This window comes from Amblyomma mixtum, chromosome 6 (genome assembly GCF_055824585.1).
Source record: "Amblyomma mixtum isolate Tamu chromosome 6, ASM5582458v1, whole genome shotgun sequence".
NCBI classification, from domain to species: Eukaryota; Metazoa; Arthropoda; class Arachnida; order Ixodida; family Ixodidae; genus Amblyomma; species Amblyomma mixtum.
The window spans coordinates 98,637,247-98,664,264 of NC_143017.1; the positions used below are offsets into that span (position 1 = coordinate 98,637,247).

Genomic DNA, 27,018 nt, shown 5'->3' on the forward strand with positions numbered 1-27,018 from the left:
ATACAAGAGACTAGTACCGTGGGTAACAAACATATCGACTCATCGACAGAAATCTGTCTTATCTGAGGCTCATTAATAGTATGAGACGAAACTTGTATTAGTAAAATGCCTATCGGAACTCAAAAGGCCACAATGCTTGAAGTCTACGTGACGCGCGTCGCTGCGTATAATTGATTCGTATCTGACAAAACTTGAAGTGAAACTTCCGCAACCACAAGGCAGAAAGCATATGAGTCACATATAAAATTGATAATAATGATGTATTTTTATGGCGCAAGGGCATCTGTGGCGAAAGAGTGCCATGGCACAAGGTTTTTGCTTCTATTCAAGGTGGGGTCAAAGAACCATTTTCCAAGCATTTCACCCTAAATAAGCCGAGAACCAGACCAGGAGAAAGCTTGTGCCCATTGTATACATATAAAATTACGGCAAACTTTGAAAAGAAGCGCATGATTTATGCAGTCTTCATAATGTGGGGCGGCCGTCTAGCGGGTCTGTCTGCCAAGGTGGCTGCAGGGCGCACGTTAATAGGATTATCCGACAAAGACGACTCGAAAGAGCTGGTTTTCTTCTCTAGCCTGCGGCATTACAATGGAATTACTTCCAGCTTTGTAACATTTTTTTTTTACCGACGTAGTGCCAGATCAGATAAAATCTTATACCGGTCTTCTTACCACTAAGACCAGATTCAAACTAATATTAACGCTTTACGTCGTCGTCGTTATCATTATCGTCCCATTCTGCGTTGACTCCGTTGCACTGCAAACGTCTCTCTCTATTCTTTTATTTGTACGGACGCGATCACATTATTTGATCATGTTTGCTTACTGCGTCACTCTGTCGGACTGTCATTATCCGTCTGTTACGTTTTCATTTCACACTGACACACTGATGAACTACCGGTTTAGACGCTTAACAAGTGAAGACAAAAAAAAAGGAACAAAGAAGCATTGGGCGCAACAGAAAATACAGACGCATTCTAGAAAAAGAAAACAATCACGAGCTGTTGATGGGCGCCGCAGGTTCTTCATTCATCACGGTGACGGAGAGGCTGGAGGGGCCTCCGACGATGCGGCTTGCGTCGCAGCCGAGGGCTCAGCCGCTGGTGCCGCCGATGGGGGGACATGGGTGACGGCTGGGGCGGCGGCCGCTCCAACTGCCGCCGGCGCCTCGTATTCGCAGGGCAGCTCCGGTTCCGACAGCATCTTGATGTAGCGGCCCTGGTGTATCTCGGGTGACTGGCACAGGAAGTAGTGCCATCTGTCGGTGTAGTCCAGCAGGAACCACAGCTTACAGTCGCAGTGCATCGGGTTGCCTGCGCCCCAGACAGGGAATCAAAACGAAACAAGATTGAGGCAAGAGGGGCGCTTCTGCTTTGCAGTTCCTGCCTCCATGTTTGTCAGTGTCGGTAAGGCGTCACTTTTCGTCAGGCTTTGGACAACTGTCTCAGACTGACACGATAATGCTTCCGGGTGGATCTGAGCGGCAGTTGCATGCATAGAGAAAATAATAGAGGGCAGAAGAGTCGTCTTTTTCAGAACTCTTTTTTTAGGCTTGCGTCAAATCTGCACAGCACGTAATAGCCAGTACTGGCCTAGATGTTTAAACGGCGGCAACCGTAAGGAGCTTAGGCTAAGACATCATCCGAAGCAGTACGTTCGTGTATCGCAGGCTCGCTGCCGTCTCCGTGTCGTATGTGTTTACTGACGTCACCACATCTTCTGATTCAAAATATGCACCCCATGGAGGCGTGTTCCGCAGGTGTTCGCAACACAAAGGATCGGCTCTTACCGATCGCCCTTGTACACAGTCATTGCGTGCACTGCAAAACCCCGAAAATTAGTGGCATCGGCGGCTCTATCGCATCGACTGAAGTCGTGTCTAATAGACTTAGGTGGTCTCCTCTTATGTGAAGGATAAATGATTTTAAGATAATTGATTGGCTTTTGTTTTTACTTTGCTTTGTTTCTTGCTGGTAATGAAATGTCGCAGCGTATTAGGTGCATTGTAATACATGTTATATCTAGTTCTATGTATTATGCCCGCCTTCTTGGCCTCTCAAGACCCCTAGTGTGATTGCTAATGAATGAATGAATTAATTGATCAAACATTATTTTTTCTCTTTTTTTATTTCTTCCTCAGCCTCTGCGGTGGCCGGCTTCGCCAGAGAACGTAGGATGGTTCAGTTTTGCGAGATTTCTTTGGAATCAAAGTGCACACACAATATTCCCCCTCCGGGAGACCGCTGTGGAGAAAACCGGATTTTGTTCGCTGATGAGGCTTGTCTTGAGACGCTGAAGCAGCATCGCTTGCCACGTGAAAGCTTTTGTTTTTTGCCAACTTTCTTTCAAGTTTGGTAAAGAAAGCTACTTTTCGTAGGTGATGTCTTGGTGCAAACATTTCAGCCAGTTCTTTCTATAGGCGATCTACAACTTCGACCTGGTAAAAAGTTAGCTAATAATATTCTTTAATAATTAAGTTGTCAGAACTAAAAATACTGCTCACTAGACCACGCGACTCTCGTCGACAGAAATCAGCTGGTTTCTGTCGTTGCTGCTATCGAGCAGAAACGAAGAAAATGAAGATTCCTCAATTATACGCAACTTAGCGTTAATAAAAACTTGCAGTAAAACGTTTAATTCGCCGAGGACACTCCGTGCTTTCAAAATCATCGTTACTTTTAGCTCGGGCACTCTGTATATACATATGGAGGCAATACGCAAACATGTTACAATAAAGTACACGAAAAAATAAAACCTTCTTGAAGAAATTTTCAGGCAAGAAAAACACAGTGAACCAAAAACAAAAAGTTCTCACCAATGAGTCTGACCAGGACTGAGTCCTTGTGAAGCGATGCAACGTCCTTTTCCTCGAGCGTTGTGATTCGGTTGTCTTCGAGGTTGACGAACTGCAGCTGTGGCAGGTCTTCGCCCAGCCCTTGCGGAAACGCACTCAGCTGGTTCTCTCTGCATACGAATGTAAATGGGCGTGCTCTTATCAGTACGTGACCGGGGTTCAGCTTTCCAAATGATCTGCGCCGTTTATATCACCAGACCGCCGGTCGCTGCTTGATGACCACTCTATGGTCGGTGGTTAGATGCGATGTTCCCGTGATTTCGCATTCAGATCATGCGTGAAGTGTGTCTTAACTTACAAGTGCAGCCGCCTGTTATAATTCATTGCCTGTCAGGAGCATTAAGGAAGCGATCGGCGAGCGAGATAGCGATAAGCGATTGGCAGCAAGCCATTAAGTGGAACTGGCTTCCGTGGGAAAATAACATTTAGAGAGAGGTTGGGTGCTTTTCCGCTTTGTGGGGTATCCCCAAAGAGGACCTGAAATGACGTAGGCTACTAGCGAGGCTTTTTCAGTTTTCCTGAAACTCTACAAGAAGGCTGATAAGTTGAATTTTCTGTATAGAGGGCCGGTCAAGGCCTAAAGCAAACTTTCACTGATTTTATGGAACATCCTTTTCTGAGCTGCACTATACAATGAAACGCGGCATTGTCTCCTGACAGCTCGCTTTGGCCACGTCAGAGCAGAAGCATTGCTTTACTATATTCTTCTTCTAGCCACCGTAGTGTGCACCGTTAGCTTAAGTAAGGGGCAACTTAGCAGCATATTAAAGCATTTCGTTTACCTACTGGACTTTTTCTGACCCCTTGCTGCAAATGAACTTAGTTCCAATAATTACGATGGTGACGAAAAGAGGGCATATAAGGCCCATCAAAAGTCTGCATTGAAACGCTAGTACGCACACATATCCAGACGTTATCTGAAAAAGTAACCGGTTTTCTCAGGTGATATGCGGACGTGACCATGTATTCTATGTTTACGCGCTTCTCGCTCATTTGGTTCTTAGTTTTAAACAACTTCGTTGTATTTTCACTTCTGGCAGTTCAGAGTCACTGGATAGTTTTTTCATAGTTGTAACTTTTTTTCGGACGGAAATAAATAAATCATAAAAACGTTTGATTACTTCATGGGTATTTTTACATGGCTGTATGAATCGACTTATTTATTCCAACGGGAGAATAGCCTGTTGCCTTGGGATAAACATCTAATGCACGAAAGATTACAAAATTAGAATTAGCAGGCAGTATAACTAGTTGCGCCACAAGACAGCATCTCACAAGTTCACTTTAACGAAATTAACATAACCATATCCAAAAATTGTGCACAAAATCATTTTTTATCCGGAAACCGTTTATGAACACATTTTTTTCACATAAGATTTCATAATAACAATCAATATATCCAGAGATCACTCGACGGCAGTCTTGCATTTTTTTTTCGATTAACGTTTTTGCAATCGTCAAAAGTGTCCCCCATTGGTTTTCTATGGCAATCTTAACTGTTCGATGTTTTCGATGGAAACACTTTAGAATATGTTGCTACTTATGAGAAGAATAGACCATTATCTTCAATATTTCCGCAACAGTATCTTACAATTTTCCAATTTTCAAAATGTTTGTCCGAGAATGCTGCACAAGAGTAGCAGGCTGATTGCTTAATATAGCGGGGGTTTAATTTGCTATACCTTACTTTTCTTCCAGCATCGATCGTGTCTATTACTTTGGGTCACATGCAACGAATCCAAGCTATCAATATTTTATATTTTGTAATTTGGTGATTATAGCTTTTCCCACCTTATTATGGTAACTCTTGAATTTGAAGCTCGTCCTTAACGTACGGCGACAAAAAGCCGCCGCGGAGTCTCAGTGGCTATGGTGCTCGGCTGCTGGCCCGAAAGACGCGGGTTCGATCCCGGCCGCGGCGGCTGAATTTCTTTGGAGGAGAAATTCGAGGCCCGTGTACTGTGCGATGTCAGTGCACGTTAAAGAACCCCAGGTGGTCGAAATTTCCGGAGCCCTCCACTACGGCGTCTCTCATAGCCTTAGTCGCTTTGGGACGTTAAACCCCATAAACCAAACCATTTTTTTTTAAAATTTCAGCTAAGTACACTTTTTAGGTTTATTTAGTGGACGCACTGAATGACTCACGCCAAGTCCAGCGTCCTGAGCTTGGGGGCGGGCCTCGGGAGCATCGACCTGGAGAAGGCGAGAAGGTCGGTGACGCGCACTATGACTGTCTCCAAGTTGCCCAGGTCGGCCAGCCAGTCTTCATCCACCTTGTTCAAGCTGGCGTCGAACACGAACACCAGCTTGAGACTCTGCGGAAGCTTGCCGAAGTCTCGCGTCAGGTTCAGGTTCAGGTAGCGCTGGAGGTGCAGCTCTTGCAAGGCGGCCATCTTGCCCAGCTGTGACCAGGACGAAGGCAGTGTGCTGTCGCGCCGGAACGCGATCTTCTTCAGCGACTGCTCGAGTCCCGAGAAGGGGCCTTCGCCCGCTTCGGGGTCGCCGAGCGAGCCGAGCTTGACGTTACTGAGAATCAACTCCGACACGTTGAGGCCCGCGAAAGCCGCGGGTGGGAGTCGGTCCATGGCGCTGTTGATGAGCAGGAACCAGGTATCCTTGGAAGATTCATTTCGAGGCACATGCTTCTTAAAGTCTTCGGGAGACCCGAACTCCCGGCACACAAGACGTCGGTACTTGTGCCCGTCGATCTGCATGCAAGAAGGCTCTGCTGACGCCCAGGACAAGGTGGTGCTTAAGAGCACCGTTAAGCGGAGTACCCGTCCCACGTAGTCGGCCATAACTTTCCTGGTTACGGATGCCACCGACTGCACGTTGTAGGCCTGTCGACTAAGGGGCTACACTACGGCAGGCTCCTTTATAAACGACGGCGGCCGACTCCGAAGCAAAATGATGGAAAGTGAGAGGAGGTTCAGCGTAGCAGGCGCGCTATACTCAGTACTACTCAGGTTGTAGTGAGGAAGCGAGCAGCTTGTCTTTACTGCCGCCTTTTTGTGTCGTTCCTCCCGTCATTTTTTTTTTCTTTCCGAATTTCTAAACAAGGACACAGTCAAGAGTTTAGATATGACACGGAAGTTTTCGACGAAGGACGCCCGTCCTTCGTCGTCGGTCTTAATAGGCCCCGTGCCGCGCGCGGAAACGAGTCATCGCTGTCGGGGCTCCTCTGCGGCCTCTTGAACTCGCTGTCTCCTCAGGGACGGCGCTTGACTGGGCTTTCGTTTTGTTTGTCCACTGTGTGTGGGGCGCGAGCAAACCGGGGAAATGGTAGGCACTCAGGTCTCCAGGCATAATAAAACCTGCCTCCTGCAGCGGCTGCGGCATAAACTGTGATGTCACGGCACTACCGGCCGCTGCGAAAACGGACACACACACACAGGTTTCGCGGTGCGAGGGTTCGTTTCTTTTTCTTGACTCCAGCGTGCCTCATGAACTCGGCATCCCACGGCGGAGGCGACGGCAGCGCTGTCACTTGTCTGGCTCGGCCGAGGCAGCGGACTAAACGTAAGCCGATAGAATCGCGCCGCGGCCCCGAAGATTGAACACTTACGTAAGCCAGTCACCCTGTGCGCTCTACGCCGTCGCACCGTCGGGCCACTTGCATTTGCTAGGGTTACGGGGTTTGAAGTTGTTAGAGGGTGATGCTTTTTTGGTTTTGCGGCTCTGACTGAACATTTGAGGACAAGGATCGACCGTTGTGTTAAACCTTTTAATGTTCGACTCATCATGTGCGATACAGGGTGCAAAAATATGAAGTTTTTATTTATGCCTGCACAAATGTGTCACTCCTTCACATAACTGTAGAAACAGCCTTTTGCAACGTGTTTATCAAAGCAAGGTCAAAGTGCCAGCTATAAGAGATGCAGCTGGCGTGATAGGAGATAAGCCACTGTACGACTTGACTCGTAACGAAAAAAAAGAAGCATGGAATTTCTGTGAGCGTACCACAGCGTTCGGAGGTGATGGAACAGCTTTGCATTTCACGACTGATTTTTTATACGCGCCTGAGGATTTTTGCGTACCATTATCTTTCTGTCACGTTCAGAAATTATAATATTTATCTGATGTTAATTATGCGATATCAGTAATATTCCTAATCATTCTGTTATTTTTTCACGAATAGTTTCTTTTTTCACATCTACAATGTAAGAGCGAGTGATGACGAAATACTAAAGGTTAATGTCTTCTATAAGCCGTTTCAGTTGCCTGGGCAGTGCAGTGTCAAAGCGACCATTACTACATACAGGCTGACTTTTATTGAAGACAAACCATATACGTTCTTGACGTGCATGAACAAAATAAACAAACGCAACTTCAGGTGAACCGGACATGGAACGGCAAATAAACCCACCCCCCTCCTCCTCTTCTCCTCCCGCCCCCATCAGATAGACACGTTCCTCCTTTAACGGAGAAGTGTGGGCTGACGCATCGCCATTCTATTGCCGCTGTGTGTAAATATTTGCTGCTATGATAATGTCCCTTGTATACCGGTGCTCACCACTTGGGCAGCCTCCTGCGTGGGTAGTGTTGTAACTCTCATCTGTAAAAGCGCCTGAACCGTTCAGACTCCATGCACTAGCACTCTGCATGGTCCACCTCCCCCACCCCTCTTTTATTTTTTATTTTACACTGCAGTCATTAAGAAGAGTTCGCTGAACCACCTATTTTGACATCGGCATGTCTGCTCAACGTATTCCTCACCCCACGGTAATACATTTCATGGTAAACCGCAGAAAGGCAGGTAAATTGTGTAATGCAAGCAATGTAACTGCCCGGAATAAAGATCATGGTTTATGGGATCAACCTAGTAATCAATAGCTCGCGCCATGACGTAGTGTTGCCGTCTTATGACTAGGGCCCGGAAATTAAGGCATTTGCCTAAACATGCCTATAAATGCCTAAACGAGGGATTTTTGCACTTGCCTGCCTTTTTGTAATTTTTTAGGAACTTCTTCCTATTTAACGGCACTTTTTGCCTATAAATGCCTAATCCGGCACTTCGGTCCTCGGTGCCGTTTTTCAATTTTGAGACATCTGTCTATGTATGCTGAAAGGCGCGCGCCGATGCACGCACAAAAGGCGAGGGTCTCGCCGAATGTTTTTAAGGAAGTGTAACTTGTACGTAGTTAAATGAAGTGTTTATCTCGAAGTGTAGCAAGAGGTAAATTTCGAAAGAGACCTGACATACATTAGTGCAATCTTCTCAACTTTGACGGAAAAAATGACAAAGTTGGAAAAGGCTGGACTCTCAATCGACGAATCGTTGAAGGTAGTGGCAGAAGTACCGCAGCACTTCGGGACTGGAAGGAAAGGGCGCTACTGCTTCTACGAAGATGCAGCAATTGGTAGAAAAAAATAGATGCCTAGAAACAATTTCCCCAAACAGAGTCTTTCTACGCGGAGACGATACGGCCACATCACCTGAAGGCCTAAGCCGTTATCAACTCCCATGTTTTAGGTTCGCGCCACTAAGTTCATGTGATGTCAAAAGAAGCCTTTTAAAGTACAAAGGTATGCTTAGCGAAAACCGAAGGAGCTTCAAGTTGGAAAACCTCAGAATGCGCTATATTGCTTCAGTTGAGGACTCCGTTCGCTCCGTGCTTGACTCACAAATCTTGTACTCCTGAATAAAGAGCATTATTCAAAGCGCCTATTTTTGCTTCATAGCGCCTATTTCAATATTTTTTAGAGCCTAGATGCCTGCCTATTTCGGAGTTCTTTAGTGCCTAAATTTCCGGGCCCTACTTATGACACATAGTTCTGGCCCATAAACACCCATCAACTCCGCAGGTCAGAAGTATGCGACTCCAAGTCTCCCTCATACTATTTTGTTCTTGCCGTTTGTCACACTAAGGATAAGGTTGCACATCAGACACTAATCGAAAGCACTAGTTCGGACCTCTCCGTAAGTCACTAAAACTGCATGTTCGAAACTTAGCTGATTCAGTGATCGACAAGCCAGTATACGCATAGCGTCATCGGCACAAATGCGCTGATTTGCATATTCAAGGCTTCTATTATTCTTTACTCTTTATTAGACAGACGTTACTTAAGAGCAATAAACAAGAAACTAGATGAGACAAATGTATATATACACGAGTAAAGCGCGAGAAGGAAAAGGCAGGGCAGATCTTGTTGGAGAGTGAAGAGGAGGCGACGATGCGGAAATGGGGTCGATTACAAATCTTTCGGGATCCGACGCGGCGACGGGTGTCGCCGCAGGGGTCCGCCCTCTTGAGGGATCTGATCGATTTGGTCATCAAGGCTGTCGAATGGGCACGCAGGTAGTAATTTCACTTCTTTGGGTAGATGAGCAGGAACGCGAATCGACAGTCACGCCTGAGCAGATTTACTGCAATCCGACCCAAAACAGCCAATGTTTGGTCACGGCGTCCCGTAGATACGCCCTCATCCTTCACTCTCGCTACGTACCACCTGCTCATTTCACTACAATTTTCTAAGATGGAGATAAGAGTGCGAAATGACTGCTTGGCAAACAGTCACCCCCAGTACACAACATATTCATATACCGATAACAGCAGGTGACTAAATGAGACCAAGTAAAATACGCGTACGAAATGAGCTCTAGTGCCGACCTGGCCTAGCCTTCCCGCACTGGTTGCAGCGCTTTAGCACGCAACCTAGCGGAAGGAGAAAGCAACATTTAGAGCAGAGATCTAAAATACACCTCCCTACGCGGGCAGCATTGGCAAATATTTCTCTCTTATGGGCGAGTACTCGGAAAAGGGAGATGAGAAAAGGGGCAATGTTGGATGTGAAAATCGTATGCTTGGTGCCTGCAGTATGATGAGGACAGCTGATGCAGTTTGGGTCGCTACGGAAGCCGCATAAATATAAAGTCTGGGCGGGGTAAGGAGTACGTTGTTTTGGATTCTACAAATAGTTCGAGATTATTTTACCTGTCCCCTACCCACAACCTAGACCGCTTTTCTAAACTCGGCGGAGCTGCATAAACAGAGGGCTCTAGCCGATCAGGTGACCCACCATCTGGGGTCTTAGCCTAACTCCGAAACAAAGTTATTCTGATTGACTGAGAAAAGAGGCAAAGAGCAGCGCCCTCCCCCCACCCCAATGTTTGCATGACCGCCGCAATTATGCTACTGCAGCGAACGCAGCCAAAGTTAAACGGTGATTCAGAGTTGGAAAAATTGCAAGGGTTTGAGGAATTTCAAGAAGTCTGTAATGTCACCGGTACTTAGTGTTGTGGCTAGAGGGACGAAAGACGGGAGAGAATATAGCAGTACTTCCCCTCCGTCTGCCGTCTTTTTATTTCTTAGTGGCGTAAGGATACAAGTGACGTAAGGATACAAGTTCAGGATTTAGAATCGTTGAAACGTAGAAGTCAGTAGAATTTGTATTCAAAGACAAATTGCGCATTTATAGATAATAGCGTTAAGTTTTATAAGCTGATTAGAGAAATATAAGGAAAAAAGAAATACCGAGCATGGTAGCACCTGCCAGCGCTGCGTTTCAAAGTGGACGCTCCTAACGTCGATTTATCCATCAGTTCGTAGATTGCAGCGCAGTATTTGTCTTTCGGCGCTGAACACAAGGCATCCACACACGAGCTGTTGTATTCTCTCTTCACAGGCACATATGCTACTAGCAACTCCGGCTAGAAGGTACCGTTAGTCCTGTGACGTGACGCTGCGTACGTAGAGCTGCGCGCCGACTTGCGCGACCCGAGCGATAGGGCCGTGTGCACATACAGGGTCTGTTCTGAAAGTAGTAGGACTGGTTTTTTCCTGGGCGAACGGGCGGACGAGAGGTGGTCTGCGTGTGCAAGATAGTTGAAGGGGAATATTGGGAATGCTGGGGAAAATCGGCAGCCGGCTCTCGGCCTTTGAAGAGAGCAGGTCGCTTGTACTGTGAACCCCTGTCGAAACGTCTCGTCACGCAGAATCATGGAGCGTTTACTGGATCAGCGATACGCGATCAAATTTTGTGTAAATCTTGGTAAAACGGGCAAAGAGACTCACGACATAATTAAGGAGGCCTACCGTGACGCTGGCATAGGTAGATCAGGTGTTTTTTGAGTGGCACAAGCTGTTCCGAGAAGGTAAGGAAAGAGTGGAAGACGACAACCGCTCCGGACGCCCTTCGACCAGCAAGCCCAACGAAAATGTGTAGCGAGTGAAACATTTATTGAACAGTGATCGTAGGATGAGTATCAGAATGATTGCTGATGACTTGAGCATTCCTCAAACCCAAGCTTTTGAGATCGTGACAGAAAACTTAGCCATGAAGAAAGTGTACGTGAAGTTGGTGCCGGGAATATTGTCGGAAGCGCAAAAAGGCCAACCGGAAAGCGATCTGTCAGGATCTTCTTCATCATGTGAATGAGGACCCCGATTTTTTGCCAAGCACAAGGCGACAACGCTGCCTCAGCTCCCCTACAGCCCCGACTTGACCCCGCCAGACTTTTTTCTATTCCCGAGAATAACATCGACAATCAAAGAGAAACATCACGGATCGGTAGAGGTGGTTCAATAGGCCGTGACGAGGGAGCTAAACAGCATTCCAGTCCAGGCGTTCCTGGAGGCGTACGAAAACTGGAAAACTCATAGGCAGCAGCGTGTAGGTGCGGAAGGGTGCTACTTTGAAAAATTGTAATCGTTTGTACTATTCTCATGAACAAATTTTACAAAAAAAATGAGTCCTACTACATTCAGAACAGACCCTGTATAAGCCACAACTGCAGACGTTAAAATTCGTCCACGACTAAGTTACCGTATTGTTGGGGTAAATCAGCGGCTGCTCAAACACATGCATGCAGACATACACGCGTACATAGAGAAGTATTTACAGACGCGCATAGGCAACGAGCTGTTCGCACTGGCTGGGCGGTTGACGTAAAGGTTTGTCGTTTGCATTGATTACATAAAGGAGTCAAAAAACGCGCTGTTTGCAGGAAGCGGTAGAGTGGCGACTCATGCAAAAGGAAATAAACAACCTTGCTCATTGGTTCAGTTCGCGCGCACACCACCATCGCGGCGAAAACCTCTCCCTTCTAAAGCTATCCGACAGATGGCGGCATGGGTTCGGCAGTTGCGCTCGACAAGGACTGGTAATGATATTGGCAATTTGCACGCCCACGCACCCAGTGCTCTTGACAACCATGAGGGGCGCAGTACCGCTCATGTATTTCTGTTTCCATATCCTGTATTTGTATATAGAGTATATTGCCGCCCTACCCCTAACCTTCCTTACTCTCGCTCCCCCTTTGTTTCCCTTTCCATGCCCTCTCCCTTCCCTCTCCCTATGCTTTTATTCCCGCTAGCCGCAGCTCAGGTGCTTCAGGTTTCGATGGCAGATGCTGCGGATAGCAATACCTTTTCCTTCCATTTTTATTTTTATTATTAAATATCCACTAACAGCAAAATAAACTGGAAGTACAATTCAATAGTTAAAACACAATAAAGCTGACCAGCAGTCGATGGATAGCGCTGAAGCACGCGAAATGACTTAGGAAGGTGAAGAAAGTTTGGGAAACACATAAGGTTTTGAGGAAAAAAAGGTTCAAAGAGAAAGGAGCAGATTCAAGATGCCGATGGAAGCAATTTATCGGTGGTATTGAAGGGTTGGGTTACATTAGAGGCGTTATAGTAGGGCAATCATAAGGTCTGGAGATGCAGCAAAAGAAGGAACATAACAGAATGGAAGTTATATTCGACAATCTTCTGTCGAAAAAAGCGAAGGAAACAATTCCTCATGTTAAAGGGGTACTGAGGACTAATTGAAGCTGGCCCGTATCGATAACGTACCGTGCTGTAACAACAAAGAGACCTCTCTCACTGAAAACTAACCTTTTATGAGTAATAAAAGGCCAATACAGGTGTCGCCATAACCACTCTATTTCGCAAATAAACTGCGTGCAGTGACACCAAATTTTGGGCGCTGATCCCAGGGGCATCTGCTGGACTACACCGGCATCCACTTCAAAACGGTGGCAACCACTCCTACTCGGTGTCGACGTCATGGGTTCGAATCCAGTGGTGAGAAACTTTTAAACTCACTTGTCTCAGCCATAAATGCGTAATTTTCTACCGTGTAAACGTTAACTTACCCAGAGAGACCCAGCGAATCAATTTTTACTGAGAGCAATAGTTGAGGGAAGTTGTCATCTCTGTTCCCTTAAAGCGGCAGGTTTAGATGAAATTCTAGTGAGGATAATTTATTAACTTGGGCCACGAAGTAAGGACGCATTGCTAAAGCACTCAGAAAAGTTATCACTGTCCCAAACAACTCGTTGCATAGTAAAATTTGTTTAATTTATAAAAAGAAAACATATAAAGCTAATTCTTTAAGCCAATTACAACAATGCCAGTGGGGCCAGTGGGGCCAGTGGGGCCAGTGGGGCCAGGGCCTCGTCAGGAGACTAATTACCTCCTTTTGTCCTGCCCTACGGGCAGTACCATGTATTGCCCATCCAATAAATAAATAGAATAAATAAATAAATGTCGTTTACTTTCAGACGGACAGTGGTAGTGGCCAAATTAAGTGTGCACGCATGGGCAGTGACTAGAAGGATATTTTGAGACTTCAGAATACGTTCAGCAGTGGCAGGCAGGTGCTTGGGTGATATATTGCTTGCTTGCGCTCGTATACAATATACAATACAATAGCTGATGCAAGAATCAAACTGTTGTATTTAAGTTTACTGGACAGCTACGTAGACAGAGAGCACCGATCACATGCTCAAAGAGAAGAGACTTTGTCATGAGACAGTAGAGTTGCAAACAAAATATGCTGTGATGACAAAGTTCACCGACAGTCGATGTTCAAAAAGGGAAACCCTGAGACAGTGTTTCCCTTTTACATCTTATGGTCACAATTTGTGTGATAAAAATTGAAGGCTACAGGAAATAAGTTCCTATATTAAACTGGGCAAAACGTTTTGCGGGAGTAGCTACCGGGTTTAATATATGCAGACGATATCGTACTATTTGTTTATAGCTAAAAAGTTCTACAGTCGCTCGTGATAATTTGCGGAGGCGAAGGTGGTTGCTTCAGGCATTAAATTCAGCTTGAATCAGTCAGGTTTTATATTATTCACCGACACCTCTGAACAAGCGCCGGAGCCTAAATATACATAGAAAAGCACGAACGGTTATTAGGAAGAAAGGGAAGAGAAACGCCGCAGTTACGCAAAACAGGACACTGTGGGAGTACAATTGAATCTCTTAATAACGAAGTGAAAGGGGCCCCGCTATTTCTTCGTTATAGCCGTTGCTTTGTCGTAGAGGTGCGCGATCTTGGTTGCAACTGTTGGAACAGCAGGCTTACCTACCACTTTGCAAAACGATGACAATCAAGCAGGTGTTTAGCGTGCGGCCGACGTATGTTGTGGAAACCTTCAACACACGCACCGAGCGCCCACCACGTGGCCTAATGCAGTACGTACGTACAGTACGGTCCACTGTTAAAGGGAACATGTGATCGCGTGGCCTCCGCGCTCCGCGGAGCGCTGCCGCCGAGACCTTGTGGGAATTGTCGGCACAAGACGCATGCGCAGTAAGCGTAACGGCTGGTCATTCCGCGCATGCGTCTGATGCCGCCTATTCTCACCGCATCTAGGCGGCAGGGATTCGTGAAGCGCGGAGGGCACGCGATCGCATGTTCCCTTTAACAATGGACTGTACTGTACACCAACCGAATATGTCAACTTCACAGCGCTACCGTGCCTACCACAGACTGCACGAGCTTCAAGGCCTAGAAAACAGGTCTTGGAAAAGAAGCGTGACCGATGACAGGGGAGGACTTGTTCAGGACATTTAGCTGTTTTCTTGGTGCTGAAACCGATAGGAACAGCTGCAAAAGAGGGCGCGCAGCAGCAATTTCTTTGGTTGGCTTCGCCGCACATCTCACGAGCATGCGAGCCACAACACTTATTCACATGACAGGAATGTCTTGTGGAGAAGGCATATGCCAAACCGAAGGCTTCGATGGTGGCCGCCTTCTGGATAACGAAAATTGTTATACGTTTCTGTGTTCTACCTCTTGGCCCTGTCAAAACCAGAGGGACCTCGACACCTTTAAGAACACCAAGCGCTCTGCCAAACGGTTTCAATGCCAATGGTTTCAATGCCAACATGCGGCGAAAACGTAAAATAAAATGCCCATGGAACCAGGAAACAGAGTCCGCTTGCAGTGTGCCTAAGGCAGAGGAGAACGGGATAACGGCAATTTTCGACATCTAATCGATACGGAAATGTTGGCCACCGTTACAAATTGGCATACCCCGCACGAAATGGTCACTGGGGCTCTCTAGAAGTTCATTAAATCCTGCTGTAGAAAAACTTCCTTCGTAGAAATGAGAAATCAGATACATGGGCTTCAATGGAACCTTGCCATGGAAATTGCTGTTCCTTAATTATATCCTTATTTTGGCTACAAGCCTGTTAGTTGTAGCGAGTTTTGACTGAATATTAAATGTATTAAGTGCTGAGCACTGTCTACAAAAAAAAAAAAAGTAATGGTGTCAAGGCCTTGGGAACGCGATATTGAGCATGAGATCATAAGTGCAATCGGACCAAGGCGTCAGCCATAGAGCTGACGGCTGTCGTCATGTAGGGCGTTTCGTTACAACAAAGCAAGGATTCCGTCTAAGGCAGATCAGCTCGCCAATTTGTGCTGATTGTGGCCGCAAAGACACTCCGAATACCTCGTACTCGAGTGTTGCTCTCTCATTCGAACGAAGGGCGTCTGATGAGCCCGCAGGGTCCCCTGCTATACCCCTCGCCGGCATGTTGTTCCCGTCGGCATCAACGTCACTCCGTCGTCACGCACTTCATTCTCTTCCATTGAAGGTATCTGCCAGGCGACTAACGTGTGACAACTCCCGCTTCCGCTTTCCTTCACTATAGAAACGAACTTTACTTTGCTGCGGCCGCTTATACAACTTTTTTTTTCGCACCGCAGCACAGCTCAGGAGTCCTGCACGTGAAGGAAAGCCATTTCGCCTTGCCTGTTTCTATCATGAACCGTTCGCAGCTGGAAAAACTTGACTCGCATGTCAGTCGGCCGCTGGTAAGCGTCGCCATATGTGAGCGCTGGTCTACTGTGAGCGCTGGTCTACTGTGAGCGCTTGCAAGGAAACATGAAGCGATTGCCGGCCCGAGCTTTCTCCCTTACCCTGCATCACCACAGAGCACTTGTTTCGTTTGGCCCTTTTACGTTAACTGCGCAAAAGTAAACACGCACGATTGTGGTTTATTTGGGAATAGTCATAACCTAACCTGCTGCACTGTCCATGACGAAGAAACAGTAAGTCAGTTGCGTACATCGTGAGATGCACGGCTAAACGTATTATAAGAACTCAATAAATAACTCGGTAGGGGCAAATATATTCTGACGCCCTAAAATTTTTCGGGAGGTCGCTGGTGATGCTGATTGTTTGTTCTTACAAAACGATATCAGGTCTATTGAGGAGTGGCGCAGAGAGAGAGAGAATTCCTGTATTGAAAAGCAAAGGTTTTAGACGGCTTGAAAAATTTACTGACATGCTACTCTTCACAAGTCAACCATAATAAACTGTATCTGAGGAAGGCTCATATTATGTGTGTCTGTGCGTCTCGTTGTCGCGTAGAAGGGTAAAAAACTTTGAATTTCTAATCTTTTACTATTGGGTTCTGTCAATATTGTGTCGTGCATAGGCGATCTTGGTATGAAAATTAACCCCCAGCTTGGTTTCCGCTCACACGTCTCTTCCGCCGTTACTCAATCATTGCTTGTACTTGGCGCCGTTGCGTGTTATACAAAAACGATAAAACACAAGGGCTCCATGGCCCACTTCTTTCATAGTCTGTTAATACCGTGCTTTGAATTTGGTCGTTATTTTTTCTCAATTTCTGATACAGCATGCAGAAAATAAAGTGCGGTTAGAATAAATAAGTCCGGATAGTGTATGGTCGCTACGTTGGCAAGCACTGTTTCTAATTTTGGCTCATCGCTATGTCGCTCCATTCTTATTTATTTGCTTAGGCGCAGAAAAAAACCGAGATATCGCTTTTTTTTTTAAAGTGACGAATGACGACCTAGTGTCGCCATTTCTTGAACCGTCGGACGCGAATTCCCCTAGAAGTCATTACTCGTCGACGCCCTGCAAGCTCTATGAGAAGCGGAAAAGAGCACTACAATAAACAATCCTCTCGCTGTTAGCGCAGATCTAGAAAAAACAGTTGGGATGACCGTGTCAAGGAAAAAAAGAACACTCACTTTCCCGTATAAAATTGGAGATAACATAGTAACATTTGTCGATAAATATAAGTACCTTGGCATAATCATTTCTTCAGACTTAAAATGGGACAAGCATATAGCATACGTAACATCCAAAGCATTTTCCGCTCTTTGCTCATTAAGGCGCTCCATCAATTTCGCCTCACCCGACACAAAATTGCTTGCTTATACATCCCTCGTGCGACCAATTTTAGAATACAGCATAATATGCTGGTTCCCACACACAAATAATTTAATTACCAAATTAGAAAACATACAACGCAAGGCAGTTAGGTTCATCTATAACAAATATCGCCGCCACGAGTCACCATCCGAACTTCTCACCCAGGCTGGTCTCAGCACTATTAGTAGTCGCGCCAAGCATACACGCATCAAATATATGTATCTTCTCTTGTCTGGAGCCTTTAAGATCAACAGTGAGAGTTACATCTCCCGCTCAGCTCACCGCAGCACTAGAACACAACACTCCAAGCATTTAATCGAATTCCGGGCACACAGCAACACTTTTAAGTACTAATTTTTCCCCCAAGCTGTCCGTGAATGGAATGCCTTACCTGATGACGTGGTGAAGTGCCCGTCCCTGGAAAGTTTTATTTCAAAGCTGTCAACTGTGCCCTGACTGCAGAATGTTGTCGATTCGTTACTTTTGCCCTCCTGCAATTTGTTTTTTTTTGTGACTTATGATCTCTGACTGTAGTTTTTTTTTTCTTTGTTCCACTGTGCCAACTAGAACTGTATAACAATAATTTAAGTGTACTTTTCTTACTGTTGTTTTCTCCCTTTGTATCATATGCCCCAATCCTGCAACAGCCTCAGCATGAGGCTAGCAGTATGTACTAAATAAAAATAAAAATAATTAGTCTGTTTCAAGCCAGGCATGCGCGCAGTCTTCTTGGAAGGGCCCTGACACTGACCTTTACTTAGGGTACGCGGTTTACCCGATGTCTACTATTTTGAACGCTAGGTCAAAACATTCACACATAGCCTGTTCTGTAGTGTAATAAGCAGTTGCCGCCACAGTTGCCCCGCTATAGATCAGGCGGTTACCTGACAAGACTTTCCTTAGGGAGCGACGGTACTGCGGGAACATCAACGGCGGCAACTACAGCCGCCGTATGAAATAATATTTAGTTCCTCACCGAATGCACCACTGTGCAACACATTTTTTCCCGCGTTTTTTTTTTTTTTGAAGTTGGAAGCGTTACTGAAACTCAATACGCGTGCTAGTTGCTTTGTCGATTTCATTGCGGATTGAATTGCATGGCAGTCACGGGACGACTCGTCTTCTTATCAGTATCTGATTGTGCCTTGCGTCGAAAGTAATGTGACCATCGTGCTTTCTGATACAGAGCGAGAGGCCCAGCTGCTCGGCGCGCCGCTACTCACACAAGGCTAGCGCTCAGACCGCAACGGGCGGAAAAGAAGACTGCAAAGCTCTTGCACGCATTTCCCGTCAGCTCAGACTCCAATGCATGGCTGGCAGCGAATTCCCCGGGATTCCGAAACAGGATGCTGCGGCTCAGTTTCTTTATCTTCCGTTGCGGATAAAGACTAGACGGTTGGGCGTTGCGAAAACGAGCGCTCCTATCAACGCTCGGAGCTCTGTTCCTGTCTATTGCTGTAGGCAGCTGCATGCGCCTGCGATGTGTTAGGAATCTGCCACACGTCCTTTTGGAGGAGAAAGTTTTCCGCAATGGTCTTACTTACCACAGCTGGCTCGATGCGGTGCAAAAGGCTAATCAGAAATAAAAGAAATCGCGATGTAAGGGACACGCCACTGTTTCAAGGTCACGGTCAAGGCTTCTACATATCGTGAGCCATGCTATAAGAAGGTTTCACAGAAAGGACGACTGGTGCCACTGGGCGGCATTTTAGTGGCGAGAGATGTGTTCTTGCGTTTTGTCGTGGGCCCTCCTGGCCACCCTTGTGGCCTTGTGCCACTCCTCCGCCGTTCCTTCTCCGCCTACGTGCAAGGCGTACGACGGTGTTCACTACCGCCACTTCACCTGTCGTAACTTCCACTCTCTCGAAGACTTCCAGCAGATTGTCCGTGACGACCGCTCCGACCAGCCAACGTGGTTCAGCTTGTTGGACTGCCGGGTCCCCAGAATTCCAGGAGGGGCGTTCAAAGACCTCAACATTTCTGTCCTGCAGTTCAGCCGCGTCATAGTAGAGCATTTCGAGCCCACCGAGGGCGAAGAGAATCCTTTCTATGGTCTCGAAGAGACTCTGCATCGTCTTCAGTTTAGCCTGGGGACCCTGCCCACTTCATGGTCCATCCTAGGCCATCTGCATCAGCTGGAAGAGCTTCAGCTCGTCCATTACAAGGACATGCACCTTAGCAACGACTTTAAGCACCTTCCGAAGAGCCTCGAAACGCTTTATATTGGTGACGCTACAATTCAGAAGATCGACGACGACTGGGTGGCGCACTTGGATGATCTTAAGCACCTTATTCTGCGCCAGACTGATTTGTACAATTTCAGCAGGTCTTGGTTGCCCAACCCAGCTCCTGAGTTCACTACTCTAGATCTACCGTAAGTAGCCTTTCTCCCTACATTTAAACAAAAGCATATGCTCTTTGTATATACCTAAATGAATTCATTTGCCAGAAGCTTTACATTCTCTTTGCATATCATCTATTTATTTACATGAACAAACGATTCCCGATCCTCATTGCAGCAGCCAGCTGATAGCAGACTGACGGTTGAGAAGCCTATTTGCGGAGTATTCCTCTTATGCACAGAGATCGACGTCGCTCGCAGTTTTCTCTATTCAGAGAAATCTGTGGTGATCAGTAATATTCTGAATGCTTAATTTCCAGGCGCGTACAACAGAAAACTTTGGAAATACAAAAAACTCACGCGATTAACAGTGAAGTTTCTAGAGCAGTCGAATCCTGCCCTCTATAGCGTTATTTGTTATCCTTACTTTTGTTATTCTTCGTGTACTACGCATTTTGATGCTCCATTACAAAGTGGCTCAAAGTTCTCACGGTTTCTTTGGCAAGTGAAAATCTGATAGTAATTCTGATAAAATCTGATAGTATCTTGTGGCCCGTGCATCACATTGATGAAGAAATTGCGCGCAAAGTGTTTTACTGTTTATCGCACGAAATCATGTAAGTACGATCAAGTACATACACTAACGCGCTAGTTAACTGTTACCTGTGCTGGCTGCACAAACGAGAAAACATCAATGGTGCATGCATTAAATCAGATGTGGTGGCATTTTATCACAATTAGTCAACTTTAGACCGTGATGCATTATTCAAGTAAAACGATGGAGAGGTAGGGTAAGGGTTCGCTTCCTGAACTGTAAAGAGCATTCTAGACAGTGTATCTTATACAGACAGACCTTTTTCTAGAAAATTGCTTATAACATTCGTCTAATGATCAAGCGTAAACACCTCTTTACCCGTTGAAGTTAGCTTAGCTGATTTTAACCCAGAAACAATTTGTACGATTTTTTAAACCAGCTGATGTCAGGAAAACAATACATGCGCTAGTATGAAGGACTGTCCTTGCATACTTCAAAAGGCAGGCAAGTAACCACTGCTCTAATAATCAGCGTTACCTTCTAAGGCTGGTTATTTCAGTATGCCTTAGAAGAAAAGACGTCAGAACAGCAAGAAAACAAAGACATAATCAGAGCGCCTTCAGCTGAATCAACCAGCCAAGCAACCAGGTGCGGGGCCTTGTCTGTTTAACGCATGAATTTCGCCTTGAGGAATTTTTCGTACGAAGAACAAGCACATTTGTTTAGGGAGGTTGGTTTGGCCTAGATCTGGCATTGCTCGCTTGCGTTCTCGGAATCCCGCAAAGGCAGGAAGTCACGCGGTGTTGGTTCTGTGAATGCATTCGCACACAGGCCGGTTCGACCTCACTGTTTGCAGAACAAACAAGCTTAACTCTTTCCCCGCCGGCTTGGGCGACGGCCTCCCGGCGCTCAGCTACGTCAGCGTCGAGAGGAACCTGATCACCACGGTGACCGAAGAAGATCTGGCTCCGCTGAAGGACAAGCCGGTCTTTGTCGACCTGATGTGTGAGTGGGATGTCTATAGTTGCAAACTCTGCACTGTTCTTCTTAATTAACGCCGGTCTAATCGGATCCCATGCCCTGCCGGATTAACCGTGAAGGCTTGGCGACCACGTTCGAACCTCTTAAATATCTCATCATATGATGATACGGTATTTGGTTTCCATTCTAACTGAATAGTACAGAAACTCAGCAGCGCTACTTGAACAGTACTAGAGAACAAGGAAGAGGATAACAAAGGGCCAGTTTTGTTCTGCACTTTGTTGTGTTGTGTACTGACAGCTTCTGGTAGTGAACAGTCATGCGCTATCAGGCCGAAATAAAACGTGAAAAAAGCTATGAACAAAGCACAATATTTTAACTTTCTGCTCTAAGCTATAATATACAACTAGCTAAGTTTATGTTTCACCGTTAAATGACCAGCGAAGTTATATTCATAAACCGGTTCCGAACCAATGTCTCTTTGCACAGTAGAAAAATGCAGCATACGAGTATTCGCGTTTCAGGTCTGTCCGATAGTACCTACTAGACTATTGGAAAACTGTTTAACAGGTTTATTCTGCAACTTGAAATCTTCGGGAGCATTTCGAGGATTAGGGGCGCACGTAATCCCTCAGAAAAAGAAAAAAAGAAAGCTGAAGTAAAGAGATGAATGCGAGCATAAAAACAAGCATGGTATATGCCAGAAGTGGCATAATTTGTGCTTTGATTTTTTTTGCCTGCTTGTGAGAAAATGTTCACGCGTCCGTTTTTCGGTTCTAGCGCACCCGCTGCCTCTTCATTGCTTGGGAATGGGCTTAGAGTTGGGGCATGCAAGTAGACAGCACTGATGCCGACGGTGGTTGTTTCACAGCTTTCACAAGAAAGCACTTAAACTCGCAATGCTGTATTTACCCCTTTCTAACGTGCTCGCGATTCCAACGTCCACCTTACCCTTGCAGGCAGGAGCTGTAGTTTGTAGTGGTTAATGTCTTGATAATTTTGCTTCATCACGATCGCTCATCTCCGCTTATGGTAGCAGAGCTGGCGTCTCGAATCGCTTTTTATCTGGCGCGAGCTCCGTCACTCTAGCGAACGGCGCTAGCATCGATCTTGCTCCTTAGGTGGAATCACGTGAATCCTCTTGCTTCTGGGGCAGAGGAGACTGGAGAGGATTGGCGCGTTTTAAAAAACACAGGTCACTTTATTCTCATTTTTTCCCCCTCTGTTAGTGAGTTCTTGCGTTGCACATTGTGACCATGTGTCGTTGCGGTAAACGCAGCCCGTTACTTATGCTTGAGCCGCAGTTGTTCATTAATGACTCAATCCAAGACGCGCGCAACAGAGCTCGGTGCAAGCGCGGATTTCGGTTTGAAAGATGGGAACTACGAGAAGCTTACTTACGCTGGCGACGGGAAAAGAAAGGCTGTGGCTAGAGTTCCGTCCAGACGGAACTACAATTTGCGCTAAAGTTCCGTCCAGACGGAACTGCATGTAGTGATGGCGGGGTTCCGTCCAGACGGAACTGTATCTGACACCATACAGTTCTGTCCAGCATTATCTGCCACATGAGTTATGTCAAGACGGAATTAAAGCTGGCGTTAGGGATTGGGAAACCAGCTTGCTTGCAGACTTTTGCATGTCCATTTAAAAAAGTGGCAATCCTATTCCGCCTAATGTGTGACAGGATATTCTGCTGCATCATTTTATTTTCCAAGCAGTCAGTGAGAAATGGCCACAGAACGAGCTTTGGCTTGGGTTTGTTGGTGCGTTTGCATAATGCTTGTTGACCGTTTGTGTACGTCTTAGTCTTTTTCGCGCTACGTCATCGTGCAGCGCAAATAGCGACAGGGCTTCAAATCACTTCGCGAAGAGTTCCTGCACTCTGCTTCTAACAGTGTCATTTTCCCGATCCTGCATGCATGCACGGAAGTTATACCTTCGAGGATGTAACTAAACGCAGTACGCGGACAGATATTTTGGTGCCGTATAAATGCATAGAGAGAACATCTGAATGCAGCTTTGTCAACTGGTTATTCCAGAGGCAAATAAATGCTTTATGTGGGCAGAAATCACCCATTTTGTATAGTATGGACAATACGGACATTAGACAGTTCTAGTTTTACGTACGTAGAACCTTCACGCACGTAAACGTGAGCGTACGCTCATGTCGCTTCGTACAGTTTTAGCTACACGTACGGGACGCAAACTGTCTATATCTGCCATAGAACCTAAAAAATGCACTAGCATGTTGTGCCGCGCCATCTAGTACAGATAAAGAAAACTAATTTTGTTTAGTCGAGCTGCTTGGAGCGGAGCCAGGCCAAGTCACAGTGCGGGCGGTAAATACTTTCCCCCTTTCTTCTGACTGAGCAATTTCAGTCCACCGAACTGTATGTTGCATGTTATCTTCAAAGGGGTTGCATTCCTTCACGTCCCGCAGCATAATTAAATCACCGCTTTTCGAGAAGCGAAGGCGCGCTGGTGTCCCACTCATGTTGACGACGTGCGCGTATGGAGCCAAAACGTGCACCTTTTTTGCTTTTCCCGCTGACCGTGCCGAGGGTCTCGCGATATCCCGCGAGGTTTTGAGCTTCGCGTGGTCTCGCGAGACCGTGGGCACACTCATTGCTATGACGACCACAAACGCTTCTCCGTCAGGCTTAGGAGCTGCTGAAACGGATTTCTATCTGGAAAACAAAAGCTAGTGCTCACCTAAAACTTCATGCGAGAGCAAGGATAGACCAACTGAAGGCAAATACAGTAGTTTACAGCACGATACCACGTCGAGGGAATAGCGACGAAGCTGTTATCGTTGTGAAGCGGGCGGGCAGGGCGCCGCCATCTTGCCAACGCCACGCACGCAAGCAAGCAACGTGAAGGCCGCAACGCAAAGATCCGAATCTCACGTACGTCCGTGCGACCCACGCAGACACTTCACGTTCTGCGCATGCGCACTGGTGACCCGTAAGCGCTCTACTAACGTGAAGCTTCTACGCACGTGAAGCTAAAACTGTCTATTGTATGGACGGAACTCTAGCTGCAGTAAATATTCCGTCTGGACGGAACTGCAGCAGCAGCAAATGTTCCGTCTGGACGGAACGCTAGACACTCCGAAAAAAAAAACGGTTGCACACTACCTCTTCTGCAGCAAGCATTTCAGGGAGAAAGATTTCATTCATGGAGTCGGCGCTGTAACCTACTGAATTAGTCGCAGCTGACTGCGGAGGAGCTGGCTTTACAGTTTTAGTACTTAAAGATTGCTCTGTGTCGTCCAAGATCTAGCATCATTCGTGCCACCATACTTGCCTACTCTAAAATAGTTCGAGGGAGCAGTCGAAGAAGTCGCACCCGCCAGCGAAGAAACGAAACCGATTGACCTGTATTTGATTTGTACTGCATCAATATGACTTGAGTGTAAACAGGGAAACAAAGCCATAAACCCATAAACGTGATAAATAAACGCCTGAGACACACACTGCAAAGCAGGACAGCGAAACACGTGGTCCCACTTCCGGCGTCACGCAGGCGCTGCCGAAAGATGGCGCCACGGTGTGTCCTCGTGCCTGTGGTGTCCTCGTGCCTTGACATCACAGGCTTTCGCAGCTGTCAATAACAGAACGAAAAAAGACTGAATTGGTGAGAAGAATCGTCGCATGACACGACCTCGGCATTCGTATAAATGTTGTTTTACATCCATTACAATGCGCGTGCATGTTTGAGCTCCACTTAATTTGAATCAGGTTGTCAGGCAGACCCGTTACATGCAGAGCACGCGTAAGTTTTGTCTTGATTTCTCCTGCCCAATGTTGTTAATCGGAAATAATTCGATCGGGCTTGAAAACTTTGCTTTGGATTGGCAAACAACGCTAAAAAAATCGCATTCACTTCGTATTTTATTCGAAGGGAGAAATAACTATTCGTACGGGTCTGTATTAAGCTTAGTTGCTAGTTAGAATTGACGCGAACAACGAAATCTGCAACGCTCCGCTTCAAGAAATTCTTTCGCCGACCGCGTGGGTCTCGCGCTTCGGATGAAATCGCGACTACGGGTCGGTTTCGCGAAACTGGTTGGTGAAAGCAGAAACGCGAAATCTGGTTACAACGGTCTTCCAGGAATCTAGGATCCTCCACTTCGGTCCCCTTGTCTCGAGTTTTGCCCCAACGTTTGCCGAAACTCGAAGGTTACCGAGAGTTAGGGGAAGGATGGCGTAATGCGCAACCTCGACACAGGCTTAGCGCGCCGTTTATTGAAAGGATGCAGGGATACTTGATTCTCGCTTTCCAGTTTTCAGTAATGTAACATTTGCCTTCTCCCTCATAGCTTCACATTCAGTTGTAATCATCTATCATGCCGTCCGTTTTTAAGATCGCTTTAGTCCCTTGTTTGTCTAGAGACAAGCAATACACTTATACCGCCTTCTCGTCGGCAGCTATCATTTACTGATTGCCTCGTTTACGGGAGGCACCTTTCTGCAGTGGATGAAATGACTTGCCGAGCCTTCCTTACTCCTAATTATCTGCCCATTTCACATGAATCTTTTTAAGTAGAGATTTGCTCCCTTGTGTAACCGGATTTCTTTTTTTCTCTTTCATTTGGTGTTTCTGCTGAAAGACCCATTCATTCCTGTGTGTACTAATTGCATAGGAACTTGGAATGCTAACCTATATACACATCGACACGCTGGCATTTCCTAGATTTGCGGTTATTTGTTGTCGGCGTAATTAAGCGGAGATTGTCGCGCTGTATCCTCGCGCTCCAGTCGGTGCTGTAATTGCCACGTTCTGCTATTGCCTCTTCCACGTAGCGACACGCATGTTCCACTCGCTCCGCTCATAATTTCCCTTTATTGTCCCAGCAGCACATAATGAATCCCCTTCGTGGTCCCCCTTGTGACTCTTACACTCACAACAGCTGGCCGCAGATGTGCGGACTTAGAAACACTTGTCCGCCCGTATATGCTTGAGCCAATCAGTGTATTTCACTTTGTTCGCGTACATAGAACACCGCCTGCTTGGTACGAATGCACGAAACGCAGTATACTTGCGCGAAGTGCTGATATTGAAATGTCATTGATTGTAACGTTGTACTAACTACATGCTCTCTAACCTGTTAGCGCTGATCCACATTGGGTCACGAATTAGTGTCACACTCCTATCGCTGCGAAGTTTTCTGCTCGTATGTAGTTACTTCAGTGGCGAACGTTCACGTTGGTTTTTGCACGCAGTCAACCCGGTGCACTGCGACTGCAAGCTGGCCTTCATCCTGGACTACCCGACTCGTTGGCACTACTTCCTGTGTGCCACGCCAGGAAGCGTGGCCGACAGCTACATCACCCACCTCACCGAGGAGCAGCTCAGATGCTAGCGCGGCAGCTATTGTCCAGCTAGAGCCCGAGTACTTCCTCTCATCGAACAATCTCTTCCGTCAGTCCGATCGTTGTTGTCTCGCCGTATACCTTTGTTGTTGTCTTTTTTTGTTGCCGTTGTTGCCTGTTTCTCGTTATGCTAGTCGAATAAACAATACTTACGAGAAACGCGAACTGGGGCTTGAGTTTGGGATATTTTTCGTGTTTATTTGGTTTGGCTCAGCGGGTTAATGCGGAAGATTGGTAAAGTAAACAAAAAGCTTCCGGACTGCTTTTTCGGAGAGCGAAGAAATGACAGTGACGACTGAAATCTCCCTCCCCGTTTCCCGCCCTCTCCCTCATAATTGGGCTCACTATCAGGCCCAGCAGGACTACGTGACTATATGTTTAGAGCACTCTGATCAAGCGTTCTTTAACATGTCCCTAACATTATTTTGATGGGAGTCCAGCTGATCATATCACGAGTGTCCAGGAAACCACCATGAAAAAGGCAATATGACGG

The 27,018-nt window shown here is 46.4% G+C and overlaps 2 protein-coding genes across 2 annotated transcripts; one reads left to right on the plus strand and one right to left on the minus strand.

The window, feature by feature from the left end:
- Positions 1 to 951: 951 nt before the first annotated feature.
- Positions 952 to 6,023, minus strand: LOC149339821 (uncharacterized). Its single transcript, XM_089550583.1, has 3 exons — positions 5,002 to 6,023; positions 2,818 to 2,966; positions 952 to 1,315 (listed from the first exon to the last, which is right to left on the minus strand). Exons 1-3 carry the CDS (start codon positions 5,652 to 5,654, stop codon positions 1,035 to 1,037), a joined length of 1,083 nt encoding a protein of 360 aa, XP_089406709.1. The 5' UTR covers positions 5,655 to 6,023; the 3' UTR covers positions 952 to 1,034.
- A 12,161-nt stretch (positions 6,024 to 18,184) lies between these two features.
- LOC149339822 (uncharacterized) lies at positions 18,185 to 26,619 on the plus strand. Its single transcript, XM_089550580.1, has 3 exons — positions 18,185 to 19,667; positions 21,026 to 21,174; positions 26,376 to 26,619. The coding sequence occupies exons 1-3, from the start codon at positions 19,015 to 19,017 to the stop codon at positions 26,513 to 26,515; spliced, it is 942 nt and encodes a 313-aa protein (XP_089406706.1). The 5' UTR covers positions 18,185 to 19,014; the 3' UTR covers positions 26,516 to 26,619.
- The last annotated feature ends 399 nt before the right edge of the window (positions 26,620 to 27,018 follow it).

Coding starts and splice junctions, on each gene's coding strand:
- LOC149339821 (XM_089550583.1), bottom strand. CDS start 5,654: ATGGCCGACTACGTGGGACGGGTACTCCGCTTAACGGTGCTCTTAAGC. Junction 2,967..5,001: donor CTCAGGACGCTGGACTTGGC/GTGAGTCATTCA, acceptor ATTCGTATGCAG/AGAGAACCAGCTGAGTGCGT. Junction 1,316..2,817: donor AGTCCTGGTCAGACTCATTG/GTGAGAACTTTT, acceptor TCTGGGGCGCAG/GCAACCCGATGCACTGCGAC.
- LOC149339822 (XM_089550580.1), top strand. CDS start 19,015: ATGTGTTCTTGCGTTTTGTCGTGGGCCCTCCTGGCCACCCTTGTGGCC. Junction 19,668..21,025: donor TTCACTACTCTAGATCTACC/GTAAGTAGCCTT, acceptor CACTGTTTGCAG/AACAAACAAGCTTAACTCTT. Junction 21,175..26,375: donor GGTCTTTGTCGACCTGATGT/GTGAGTGGGATG, acceptor TTTTGCACGCAG/TCAACCCGGTGCACTGCGAC.